We start from the raw sequence: 14,571 nt of genomic DNA, 5'->3' as shown, positions 1-14,571 counted from the left end.
ATGTTTAGAATGAGAAAATCTAACGACAAGAGAGTCTTGTGACCTTGCACGGACAGTTAAAAACACCGAACCCTGGATCACTCATTCAGAAACCTATAGAGGTATAGTTATATAGTCTTTGTAACAGACGGGATAGGCCAGTTTGTTTATTTGTTTATTTGTAGAGTGACTGTGCTCAGAGCAACAAAATCACTCTCTTCAATTGTATAAATGTATGTATAAATTTCACATTTCTAACTGAAACGAGTGGTTTTTATTGGCTGATTGGATATAATTTGACCATATTGAAACGACGTCATTGCGCACTGCGCTCGTTGATTGGCTGGTTGGATTCAACTGCCATTGAAATTTAAACTTTTCGAAATTTATTAGACGTTTGAGAAAGTATGTCTGGCTGTGGTTATCAATTGAGCTAAGTGAGATCAGAATTTGCTGATTACGAAATATCGTGCGATCGTCGCGACGCCTCGTGCATGAGATAAATCAAAATAGACTACTAGTATTTCGAAACCCTTGTCACTGCTTTTCAATTTCACGGTACTTGGTTTAGTGACTCGGCATTTTGTAGTAGCAAATTCATAATACTATGAAGGATGCACAAATAATAAACTGTAGTCAGAATCAATACAAATGAACATAAACCACATACAAACCGATTCGAAACGACTCGCCAGTGCAGGCGTTCAATATGCTTCCCACTATACAATAATAACTGTTCTGAAAAGGGAACACATTAAACCTACTCGCCCATTTTTATTTCAGAAATAATGGCAAATCCATGGACTGTATTTAAGCACGATGGATTCAGTTTTATTGGTGGGTTACATGACAGGAAGGCAGTAAAGGATAGACGCATAGATGCATGGGATATCCGAGAAGATGACGTCATCATCACAACGTTCCCCAAATCCGGGACCACTTGGATGTTACGACTTGTTTCTGAAATGTACCCCGATTTACATTGGCAGCTTAAGCCCACAAATCTAGCTGCCAGACCTGTTATTTTTATGAGGATGCAGATTTACTCTCCGGGATTTACGCAGTTCACGTCAAAGCAGTGCAGACGACGTTGCACGAAATGCCTTCACCTCGATTGATGTACTGCCACGCACCAGTCGAATTCTTTCACTCGGCGTGGAGGGAGAACAGTACCAGATGTAAAGTCATCTACATTACTAGAAACCCGAAAGACGTGTGTGTTTCCATGTTTCATTATCTGAATTCTGACAGGAAGAATTGGACATGGGATGAATTTGTGACGCGCTTTGTCAATGGGGACGTTATTTTTGGTCCTTGGACGAATCACGTGATCGGTTGGAAACGTTTCGGAATTGAGGATGGCGTGCTGCATGTGAAATATGAAGACATGAAAACAGATCTTAAGTCAGTCATATTGAAAATATCTCAGTTTCTCTCTCGCCCAATTGACGAGGATCAACTTAATCGAGCTTTAAAACGAAGTTGTTTTCGATCAATGAAAGAGGCTGGAGACGATGTGAATTTAATGCCATGCAGAGACGAAAACTCTTGGTGGGCAGGTGGTCCGTCGTTCCGTAATGGCCGTGTTGGAGACTGGAAATCCCATTTCACTGTTTCACAGAATGAAATGTTTGATCAGAGAATATCAGAAATAATGAAGGAGAATTGTACCAAACTAACATATGAATAATAACTAGAAGTCCCCCAACAATGAATATTCATATCAACAGTAAATCAATTTCTTGTCTTAAAGACGATGAATTTTCAAAACAAAAAACAGTTGAGATTATTATTGCATTATTATTGCGGAAAATTAGGGTCATTGGGATATATATTAAAAGCTAATACTAGTCATAGTAACTTATACACTTATCTTGTAACATTGTATTGATAGCGTTGATTGGCTTTTTTAATCAAATCGTTTACCTGAATGGCTGCTTTATGTTGCTAAGGTCTCATAAGTATGCAATGCCCCTCGTATTGCCACCTGATTGGCTATTTCGTGTTTAGCCTCCATGTGCACTGTTTTGTGCCTCGTTGTCTTGTTTTGTGATGTTCATAATTTTGGCTGTACCAATTCACTCAACTATCAAATCATTTGAACAATTGTAACTCCGCTGAAGTTGGGACAACTGTTCTAATACCGCTTGCAACTTGATGGGGTACTGCACGAGACATGTTGCTCAAGAGTCGAACAAGAACGCGAATTATAACGCGATGTGGTTATGCTCACTATTACTGCAGAGATGCCGATAAAAACATCGTACTTCTTCAATCTGGATTCCATGTGCATTTAGCAACTTCAACCACAATATACAACTCTTTTCTCGGCTCTGATGAATGTAAATGGCCGAACAGACCTCATGAAATCTTCGAAAACTTGAAAACTGCTTACGAACTTGTATCACGGGTACAATTACACTCATCTCATGTTCTCAAACGAAAAACTGTACGTTTTTTATCGTTCGGTATTTAAGGAACCAAGCGAGCCTTTTTATTATCATCGTTTTTCTTCTTTCTCTACTTCTGCTGATCTCTGTAGATCTCTCTTTAATGATGACCTTCGATTACCTCACTGGTCACCGTGGTACATACTTGGACCACCATTTCCAAAGAAAACCTCCTCAGGCATGGAAAAGCGACTCCATGCATTGACCAATTATATCTTTGTAATGGCTAAATGGCAAAACATTCATCACGTCGCAACGCATTAACTGAAGATAGTATAACAGATTCAACTGTCATATTTAAGCAGAGAATAAGATACAGACTAAATGGAGAACATCTATATTATAGTTTGACAAACAACATGGATGGTTTCAACAGGAAATGGTGCCTGAAAGAAGCATTAGCCCATGTAGAGAATGGTGAATTGGTGTACTCCGAACTAATTTGCGACTGATTATGTGATCTTTTTAAAATATTTTGTTTATGCCTTATATCGCAAGTTATTGTTAATATCGTTATCTTTAATTAACGCGTTTTAAACATGCTAATGTAATTTAGATTTTTAAAGATATTAAATGCTGTTTTATTTTCGCCAGAAAACGAAATGCTGTAAATTTTTCTATAATAACAGGGAATGATACGATATGATACACCCGCCTTTCTTTCAAAATTGTGCTTGTTCACTCGGTTCGACGGCCATATAACAATTTAACATACACCATGTGGTCTCAGCGACGAGACTTTTAATTATAGCATCAGTGATATATATAGGGGTCTGAGCAACGTAATTGTTTTGTTATAGCATCACAAATATATGTCCTATCAATGTCACAAATAAACCATTTGCTATAATTAAAGTTATTCGAAAATGGCATTGAATACGTAAATACCTCTAATTCTCAAGAGAAACTAATTCTAGTATTGTTAAATTTGCCATGTAATGTGTGCATTGCAGTTTGGTTCGGCGGCAATGCCTGAATTAAAATTTATTTATCATTATTTATTTATTTTGTTTATTTATCATGTTTTAGGAGCTCACATCGATGTATTTCTTTGGAAAAGTGTGTGCAGTATACGTGAATTATAAACTACTGGTATTAGTGTATTTGCCCTGAATGGTTCAGTAATACGTGTAATGTTTATGATATAGCAGTGCATGTCCCGGGGTGCATGGTTAGTATAAAATGTTAAAGGAACCAGAAGACAGTGGTTTCATAGTGGTCGGAGGACATAAAATACTACAGTAACTACAATACAAGAATTCCAGCTTGACCTTCAGTATGCAAGACTATGAGTATGCTAGCTAACTCTTAGTTCAAATCTTGCATAATGCTATTTGTAACTTAACAGGTTGAAGTTGAACTGGTTTAGCATTCTGAATCTATTATTGGCATACGTGTTACCATCTCACGAATACAAACTTTACTACTGTCAGGTGACATTTTCCCGAAAAACAACAAACAAAATATACCTAAAATCTTCTGATAAACTGATGGATGCTTAGAGATGTGAAAGATACACACATATGATTTTCAACTATTTATTCAGTGTACAGCCATTATACTTGGTTGCTAACTCTAAAAGTACAATGCATCATGGGTAGAAAAGGCAAAGGTCACCTCTACAATATAGAATACTACAGACTTCTAAACAGAAGCGACCACAAATTGCAGCATTTGTCCCATGGATGTTTTAACCGACCCACTGTTGCATCTCTATAATGAACCCTTTTACACACAACAAAAATAATTCAGAAACGTCAGACGATTTTTCCGCCATCTTGGATTTTCCATGAAAATACCCGAAGTGTTGGTCATTTCTTTCTCATGTCTTCTAATTGATGGCCTGGAAAATGAGCAAATTTTCTGGCATTTGTTTATTATGGATGTTTTATTTCGTGTATCACAAATATTCTCACAAGCCGCCATCTTGAATTGAAAGAAATGGTCAAAATTGTCGACATTGTTTGTCATGAGTGGCCATAAGTGTTTTTCCCAATCAACTTGATATGTTGTATATAACACGCACGGTCAAAAGACAAATAACATTGTTTTGACCAGTCAGTTTAACCGCCTAGGAAGTTTGAAGCGAATTGCTCAAATTATGTACGAGATATACATGTATATTTGGAATAGAATTTATCAAAAACAAAATGGCCACCAGTCGGCCATCTATAAACGTATAAATCCCGTTTTTAACTTCGTCTGACCACGTTCAAGTCGCGTCTGATTGAACAATTTAATTACAGTTTATATACGTTGATATAATGTGTTTCATAGAATCATTGAGTGGTACGTGAAATGAGACATATTACCAAATAATATCCCAGTGCAAATCACCTTTAATGGTTATAAGCGAATCAACCACAAATGCAAATAATAAATAAATTAATGATCAGATTCGGGTATATATATATACCTAGTTAGATACTACTTGCCATACATGTATTAAATATCGATCAAATAAACAATAACATGTTAACTTTATTGTGTGCTAATCACCATCAACGGCATTTAATAATTGGTATATATTATATAGACATTATATAGCTGGAACCATCGGGAACAAAGTATAGAAATACAACCCGCACTAAAAAAGGTGTCAACTATTCTAGTTCCAATGCAGCACAGTATTCCAAAACACGCCTTTTACATACATTTGCCAGTCAGCTAGCTAAAAGTATTACTACACATATTATTGTTTAAATCAGGGTCGATGTCAGATCAGGCTAGCTTATTAAGTGGTGGACAGTTCACTCTTTTTTACTGCTGAATAAACTTTATTTCATCCTTTGTAACCTCCGTCTTGCAGCTGAAAATAATTAAAAGTAAACATAATCTGTTTAAAGAAACATTCGTATTTTGCACATGTTTGGTATAGTTATTGAGCACTTGGATGCTATAATAATTGAACAGATAATTTATATTTATTTACTGATTTTAGAGCAATATATAGAATTTACAAAATTATTATTTTCTTAGAGCGATTTATGGAATTTGCAAGATCATTGTAGCTATTGACTTGAAAAGTAAGTAACTGCATTATATGTAACTTTACGTAAAGACAATGCTCCTCTCAAAATGCATTTTTCACTACTGGGTCATGGTTGCGTCGATTGCAATTCAAACGGTTACAATAAAACCATATAATTAATTATAAACACGACGTACCTTCCAGGGATCATCCAACTGTCTCCAAACTTTTCAGCATCATCTATTCCCATCAATGTACCATCTTCCATCTGCAAGTCATTCTTAGGATCTCCGTCAGCATTTCCTAGCAATCCACATACAGTTCCATCCAATGACGAGTCGAGTTTTGAGGCTATGTTGCCGAAACCAGTCCAGGAAACAGTGAATTTGTTTTTAACGTCTACGTTCACGTGTCTGCTATCTCTGTTCCTGATTGTAATTGTCTCCCCATCAGTCCAAGGTAGTACTGTGATCGGCTTGCCATTAACCTGTACAATTTATGGGTGGTTGTTAAACGATTACAGAACTACATGTAACATATTTTGATTCGCTACTACTTTCCCATTGTCGCAGCTTTCAAATATTTTAAGTATTTTTCCCATAATCATCTAGTAATAAATATGATTCAACATACACCACAAAATTACCGATACAAGTATGCTTCTGGAACTCTTAAAATTTTAAAAAACTAATCGGTTACAAATCAATTATATAGCTTCAACAACAAAATACAATTAAAAACGTAAAAACACAAAATACCACAGAAAACCGTTAAACTTGTCACAATGATTATAACATATACTTACGTATATTTTAGCCCCTTGACCAAGTTGGATCAAGGTGTGTTTCACTTTAATTAGTACATCTGACACCTGGCTGTGGATTCTCTCTCTCCTATCTATAAATCCTGTATATTTTGTAGCTACCAAGAATGACGGGTATGGCTTACATTCTTTGAATAGTACATATGTGCAGTTCTGACCGGTATGAGTATAGTTCAAGCCGTCAAACGTTGTTAAATGAGGATCTCCCTCTGATGTCCCTTCTATTAAATATAATAAATTAATTAGAAAGGTATGATATGTTTAGTGGAGTGACCGACACTATATGCAGGTAATCATGTGACGAGTACCGAAGTATGTGGAGTAAAATTGACTTTCATCACAATGAAATATCAAAAAGATGTCTTAAAGCCTGTTTTTATTTGTAGTCGACTGTTGTTACAATTGCTATTTATTGTGTTTTTTCTTACCTGGATACTTAGTATGGTTTTTTGCTGTAAAAAACATTACATGATGCATTATATATATATATATCTTAAAATATCATCACGCTATCAAGCTGAGCACCAGTGACATCAGAGCCGTCATAAATAATAATTATATTTGATCTGTTTTGACAGACAATGCTGAACCATGTAACAATACGGACTACAAACAATGGTCTTTGCTTACATCTAATACAGACCAAATTTTGGACGAATGTGGTTAGTGATTCTGGAGAACACATATTGAGAGAATGGCATAAATCAAGACTCTCAGTAATGAATAACACTTACTTTTTACACAACAAACACAATTCAAAGAACACAGACTGAATTGTTTATTCGTGACATTATGTTCTCCATCTTCACACTCGGATTTACACATGCCACCAAATTTACATGCACATAAGTCACGATCTGCATGATTTAACGAAAATATATTAGTGATATTTTTCTGACATTTGGAGCAACATAATATATATATCTATAATTATTGTATTCAGTCCGTGACATTTGGAATATCAATGCTGTTATAAGCAATACACAATCACCAACTCACTGACCGACCGACCACATATTATGTAATTGTGTTGGATTTCGTATTACATTTGTATTTCAATTGTGTTGTAGTACACTATTTTGATAAAAATATACCTGTATTGTATCACAGCCAGAAAGGATTTAACGTTATTATAAAATCAGTTGAAGACATAACTCAACAAATATCGCATCAATAATTTATATTTAATATACTCAACTCACCGTTATCTGCTATACATGGATAACTATCATTTTTCAATTTCTCACCTAAAATACACCATAACAAACTAACCATAGTATAATTATGTGCAATATGTAAAGTTCAATTCGAAAAGCTTATGCAGAGCAATGTCCATGCTTAATAGCAGCAATAACATATCAGATTCATGTTGTTGTTGTACCACTGCTGTTAGAGTAACAACAACTTCACTCTCCCTTGAGACTAATGATCATATTCCGTAATGTGACACAGACAAATGTACAACAAACAGCAATATATTAAAAAAGCATCGAATAATAAACGTGTGTCCGTGTATTTATTGATCTACCATGTCAGGTTTAGTATGTTGAAACTCTCTGCCCCCATATTTTACCAAGTTGAAGGAGGGGGCTCCCAGAAATCTATTCGTTTTCTTCACATATCAATATCAATGCTGTTATGTTTACGTATATCTGAGTACGATTCGCCTTTGGAAAGTGCCCAAATAAGTGGCACGTTTGCAATGTACTCAAAATTTATGAATATCAACTGTAGCACACATAATTCATTATTACAACACTCACCATCATCTGCATCGATACAGCATTTACATCCGCATTTGTTTACTTTGTTGCATAAATTAAAGTTGTTATTCATTTGCAGCAAATGTTTGGTGATATCACATTGTTCTAAACAGTTCCCCTTTGTTTCTATGTTATTAAACAATGATTTGCATTCGGCTAAAAGTGGAAAATGAATAAAACTATTAGTCAGTTTTTACTGAAACAAAAAACATAGTTTGTAAGTCAATGACTACAGCTACATAATGTTAATGTGCAACCCACACCCAACGACCTTGATAGAGTTGCCTAAAGCGCAAGTCTCCCAAACAGTACAGAGTATGTGCGATTTTAATTAACAAGCATATATTGAGATGAAGATGGACTTGTTCTGAATTACACATTATATAATAAATAAATGTATATTTTGTTCATTGTGAATAACACTAACCAGTTTCATTGCATTCAGTTGGAGTCATCTGCCCTAAAAGCAAAAGTGAATAATTATATATAAGTTTTATTTTCACGAATGTACAATCTCGACTAGGCATAATTTTGAAAATTGATCAAGCAAAACACAATCATGTTCACTTACTTTGATACAAGCCATGGAAGAAACTGCCAAGTCTACTTCCCTAATACACAATGAAGACATAGTTTATGTAGTGCGAATAATAGTAACATAAAACTGTGATATGTTATTTTTCATTGAAAATCACTTAATACAAAATTATATGCAACTCCCGTTCCATGTTTTAACCTACTGACACTGTCAAGTGGTATATATGACCAGTCATTGTGACTGTAAATTAAAGAATTAATAATAAGTGCTACAAGTAAACGTGTAAGTCACTTTCAAGCATATTATTTGTAATTGTGCATTTTGTTTGCAAATAATATTGAGGCAAGAATTAACTGTTTATCAAAGTGAGCTACTTTCACATACGTCGAACAAAATTTTGAAAGCTATGACTGTAACATGTTTAGTATTCATACAGAATATTCGAAACCACTAGCCAGACCATGTGTTACATTTTGGTTCAAATGTTACTCAATATTTGTGTGTCTGCAGTTATTTTATAGAATCTATAAACACACCAAACAGCACGGCATGCACACTATCGCCCCAAGACAAGTCGCCTCACCTCTGCCTGCTAACGTGCTGTTCACATAACAATTATAACTATATGGCTGTGATGCGTACAAGAAATGACTCGTACATAAAAAAACGCAAAAAACAGCGGATTAGGGAGTACAGGCTTGTATACGCTTGCTACACTTAATAATATTCGATCAAATCAAAGAAAGCCGACTATATTGGAGGTGCATAAATCAGAAAAGAGTTTGGTTCACTCCAAAATTCCAAATTAGCCGTTAAAACAAGTAGCCGGATGACAAATATAGCTCTGCAAAGTGTGTTTGGTGATGTCATTGCAAAATCTTATACTTAGATAATTAACATAGATATATTTCAACTACACTTAATCATATCAGCGATTAGTACTATTGAAATGTGACGAAATTGAAATCTGCATACATGTAGTAAATATGATATATAAATTGTTACCATGACTTGTGTGATAATATTCATATATTCATTGTCAAAGGTACGGGACTCGTTCAATAAATATGATTTTACAAGGTGACTAGTTGGACATCTTTTTATTTATTTCAACCAAATGCCACATCGGTATCCAACATAATCACTCGTGTCGTGGCCACCCAACAACACCGCCTCACATTGACTAGTTGAAATCAAAATGACAGGCACATATACAAGCTGGTAGGCTGGGTGGCGATCGGCTACGCTAAAAAAAACAACAACATGTTTTCGGCTGTTGCCATAGTAGAACATGAATGTGAAGCTAACGTCGGTTCAAGACTGGTAATACACTTGGGGCGAAAGTATTCAAAAACAGTTTCTTGGTTGTTTCCATGGCAGTAGTGGGCCAAGACTATTTTTCCGATTAGTAACGTTATGACCTGCCGGCAAAGTATGAACACAATTTTGTCATGGCAACAGTGGACCAGTATTTTTTTCCAGATTTTGCCACCTAACTAGAGTGGTGGTGTGACCAGCTTGCCAAGTATGAACAAAATCGGCCCAGCCAAAACAATCATAGAAGAGTTAAAAGCCGCTCCGCTCGCAACTCTGCAAAAGCGCCTCTCAACTGTAAGCAGACGCGTTTTCCATTGCGCCACCTTGTAATGTCTCGAAAAAGACAGTTTTCAATAGCGTGTATGAATGCGCGTTTACAATGACCAGTTGGACATGCGCAAATCGAATCTCCAACATCACAAACGAAGTATATAATGTGATTACGCACACAAATAAGGCATAGTACGATCATTGTCAGAACGACCTACCCAGTTACTAAATTCTTTAGGTACAAATATGTCCAACATGCACACTGAGTATAATAAATTAAAATTACAGACACAAATACAAACATATAAACATGAAAAAACACTAGATTGGAATTTTAAACTCGGCAAATGCACCACGCAGCTGTAAGCAGATGCGATCCCCGTTGCGCCACATTATACTGTACGACATACCCAGTTACGAACTTCTTTGAAAACGAATATGTATAACATGCAGTGAAGAACACCTGAGTGTGAATAATGAAATTACAGGCACATATGCGAATATAGAAACATTTATGAAAATGAGAAAGGACATTATGAACAACATATGAACCATGCAAGTCATGATTCAGAATTAGCCCACCCAGTTAAGATCATTCCTAAACAATCATTAATATTTTACATTACAGCACTTCGTAGATTAATTACATAATACAACAGAAATGACTTACAGTGTCACTGGCGACTCCTTTCCCTCCAAGCTTGCTGTCAGTACACTAGTTAAACATACACTGAACAGAAACACTATAACTACAGTTGAAATAACTATTCCCATACTGACGTCGTGTAGGTGGATTCTTGACGATACCGCAGTGTATGCTATATGTGTGACAATTTTTTGCCACAGTATAGTGGGAGATTATATTGTTCAAACAATAAAAAAAACACATCGGAAACAAAATCTTTCAATGAGCACGCGTTGCAGCACCTGACACACGGTGTTGTCAAACAATAATGCAGAAGAGTAAAACTGAGGATAAATGTGATCAATACATCTCGATTTCCTTAGAAAGAAATGTGTTCCGATGTATTCTCAGCATTCAAGTCAGTTTTTGCGGATTTCTCATAAAAGGAACATATAACATCTTTGCAAATATTTTGTACCATAGAAGATTATTAAATCAAGGTAAGTTATGAGGTGTGTTTCTTCGCAGTATCCGAATAAATGTGGCGCACACCAAAATCAATAATTTCTTAGCGATATAAAAAGTCAAGTGCTATATATGATCAGTCATTCTGGGATAAAGAAGATTTTGTATTAACATTATAAATAACCCACCTAACCGAAATAAAAAAAATAATAATCATGATATCAAGAAAACCGGTTTCAGATTGAGCCAAGTGCAAGTGATGTAAGTCACTGTCAAGTATATTTCGTGTCATTGTGCATTTTGTTTGCAAATATTATAGAGGCAAAAATGGACGGTTTATCAAAGTGAGCTAGTTTCGCATTTCGCCTCACATTGGCTCATTTAAATCAAAATGACAGGCACATATACAGACAATACAAACACAGAAAAAGAGAAACAAACTCGCAACTCTGCAAAAGCGCCTCACAACTGTAAGCAGACGCGCTATCCGTTACGACATATTGTACTGTACGACATACCCAGTTACGAACTTCTTTGAGAACGAATATGTATAACATGCAGTGAAGAACACAAGAGTCTGAGTAATGAAATTACAGGCACATATGCGAACATAGAAGCATAGCAAGTCATGATTCAGAATTAGCCCACCCAGTTAAGATCATTCCTAAACAATCATTGATATTTTACATTACAGCACTTCGTAGATTAATTACATAATACAACAGAAATGACTTACAGTGTCACTCACTGGCGACTCCTTTCCCTCCAAGCTTGCTGCCAGTACACTAGTTAAACATGCACTGAACAGAATCACTGTAACTACATTTGAAATAACTCTTCCCATACTGATGTCGTGTCGGTGGACTCTTGACGATACCAAACCTACAGTTTGTCTGAGATCGCTTCACGCAGTTTATGCTATATGTCTGACAATTATTTTGTCACAGTCTGGTGGGAGATTACATTGTGCGGACAATAAAAAAAACCTCGGAAATAAAATCTCGCAATGAGCACGCATTGCAACACCTGACACACGGTGTTGTAAAACAATAATGCAGAAGAGTAAAACTGAGAATAAATGTGATCAATATACCCCGATTCCTTAGTAACTATTTGTGGATTTCTCATAAAAAAACATTTAACATTTTATGCAAATATTCTGCACCAAATAAGATTATTAAATCAAGGTAGGGTAAGAGGTGCGCTTCTCTGAAATATCCGAATAATTGTGGCATGCAACTGGCAAGCACACCAGAATAATATTTTCTTAGCGATAAAAAAAAGAGAAAATTGCAATACCAATATTGTGTGTCTCGGCGACTCGGTGATCAAGTTAAACAAATACTTACATGAAAATGAGGTACACTACATACAATAATGTACTCTGGCATTTGTTACAAAACAATTATATATTTGAGATGGGTATAAACAGATCAGGATCAGTTTAACAACAGATAAATTTACTTTTTCCATGATTACGTTATGAATATTGCATCATCTACATTCTGAACATAGCAGTTTATCTGACGTATTTCATCACAATCTGGTGCCAGATTATAGTGTTCATACAATATGGAATTAAAATCAGGAAGTAAAGACGCGCAGCAAGATCCGGCATGTGTTGTTAGAATACATGTCATGTGGATATTTTTTTTTCCATTCTGCAAAATTTATATTTATCAGTCTGTGTGAATTTTTGTAGCCATGATGAGAGCCACGAAACTGATACATCCAGCGATAGAAATGATAAGAAATATGAAAAATTGAGTTGGTGATGTCGAAGTTGGTATATACTGTTCAACATGTGTCCCCCGTCATACATCAGTCTGTGTCACAATCAATTGGTAAGAAATCTGAGGCCCACGCACGACAAATAACATGGATGCCATCTGAGAACATCTAACCGTGATATTATAAACGCAAGCTTATTTATATTTTCTTATTCTTCAAATGATAAGATTCGTCGCTTTATATGAAACCTTTGTTTTATTAGTTTCAATAACAAAGACATTTACAATGACCTTGGAATTGCATACCCTATTTGTAGACGATGATATAGATTATTGTTGTAAAGATGTTAAAATTACGATAAAACAACAATGAAATAAAATCATGTTATGTTAATGGTACATGTTTGTATTTCCAAAATAACTAAGCTAATGTTATTCGTAATAATGATAAATTAACTGTGTTTATACACCCACCCACTGTTCTGAATTTTGAATATTCCCTAACAGTCATTTTGGTATAGTGATTTGGAATTCACGCTAGAGAAACTGTCGTCATGTTATTTGCAGTTTTGCCTCTGTGTGAATATTTGTCTTTTTTAGCGCAGTTAAATAAATCTCGTAAGTTATATTCCTTGTAATTCATCAGTACTGACATTGTGCATTCATTTGTGCAAATCAAGATTTTTTCGACGGCTTCTACTCTGTATGTCAGTGAGAGTTTCGTCTAGTTTGGCGTAATACGCCAATACAAAAAGAGACCAGTCTTTCAAAACCAATCATTCGGGTGAACCCGTGACCTCTTGGAAAATATCTACGTTAGCACATTATCTCTTCGACTCGATCCGCCAATTTCTGTTTGTTGTTTTTTTTTTTCAACCCATAGCTATTAATATTTTTTTATTTTGCAATTTGCATACAAAATATTTACATTTTAAAAAACATGTAGCTCGCCTAAATGCATTGATACTTACAGCACATTCGATCAAATAAATTTGATTTAATTTAGGATTTTTGTGATGTCTTTTTTCGGCGCAGTGGGTGTGGTGTGGCGTGTCTGCCAGTTGTAGTGAGACCATTGCCGTGATCGTGAGGTCGACTCGTGTGTTCCATGTTGTGATATTTATCTGTTTGTTTGTAAAATTTACTCTTTGAGACCAGTAAATTCACGTAATAAGAATCGTAATTCGATACATTTATGTTTGATGTTTTACATGTATGGGATACTTTTAGTATTGTCACTTTGGTTTTATTGATACGATTTCAATAGCTTCGATGGCTTTATTTTTAACAGGGTGCGACCAGGCTCTGGTAATATGTTGGAAATGATTTGCTGTAAAGGTTAAAACTTATTCGCCCAATATTAGAGCTAAAATTTAAGACTATGAATTAGATTTATATTTAGGGTTATACAATATATAAAGCCACTTTAGAAGAAATATGTTTGTTTCAATAAGAAATTTAACATCGTAACTGAAAACAAAATTTTATTTCGTAGTATACGATATAGTTAAAAAACTAAATTTATGTTTTAGCGTTGTAACCAGTGTGGAGGTTTATTGTAAAAATTAACCTACCCACAATTAAATCTATAAGCGAACGTCACATGGGAATATTTACAACTCCCAGAACACAGAATAAAC

The 14,571-nt window shown here is 35.2% G+C and overlaps 2 protein-coding genes across 2 annotated transcripts; one reads left to right on the top strand and one right to left on the bottom strand.

Moving 5' to 3' along the window:
* The first annotated feature begins 767 nt into the window (after positions 1-767).
* LOC100370990 (sulfotransferase 1 family member D1-like) lies at positions 768-1,749 on the top strand. Its single transcript, XM_085502811.1, has 2 exons — positions 768-1,057; positions 1,231-1,749. Exons 1-2 carry the CDS (start codon positions 768-770, stop codon positions 1,667-1,669), a joined length of 729 nt encoding a protein of 242 aa, XP_085358937.1. The 3' UTR covers positions 1,670-1,749.
* A 2,204-nt stretch (positions 1,750-3,953) lies between these two features.
* LOC102809549 (BMP-binding endothelial regulator protein-like) lies at positions 3,954-12,081 on the bottom strand. The gene is made up of 10 exons (XM_006812409.3): positions 11,938-12,081; positions 8,558-8,597; positions 8,414-8,446; positions 7,987-8,142; positions 7,426-7,470; positions 6,958-7,080; positions 6,652-6,675; positions 6,206-6,444; positions 5,598-5,887; positions 3,954-5,238 (listed from the first exon to the last, which is right to left on the bottom strand). Exons 1-10 carry the CDS (start codon positions 12,043-12,045, stop codon positions 5,190-5,192), a joined length of 1,107 nt encoding a protein of 368 aa, XP_006812472.1. The 5' UTR covers positions 12,046-12,081; the 3' UTR covers positions 3,954-5,189.
* Between the last annotated feature and the right edge of the window lie 2,490 nt (positions 12,082-14,571).

The sequence above is a fragment of the Saccoglossus kowalevskii genome, chromosome 8 (assembly GCF_978046115.1).
Source record: "Saccoglossus kowalevskii chromosome 8, keSacKowa6.1, whole genome shotgun sequence".
Classification (NCBI taxonomy): domain Eukaryota; kingdom Metazoa; phylum Hemichordata; class Enteropneusta; family Harrimaniidae; genus Saccoglossus; species Saccoglossus kowalevskii.
The sequence above is the reverse complement of the archived record's forward strand: the minus strand, read 5'-3'. Positions and strand labels throughout refer to the sequence as shown.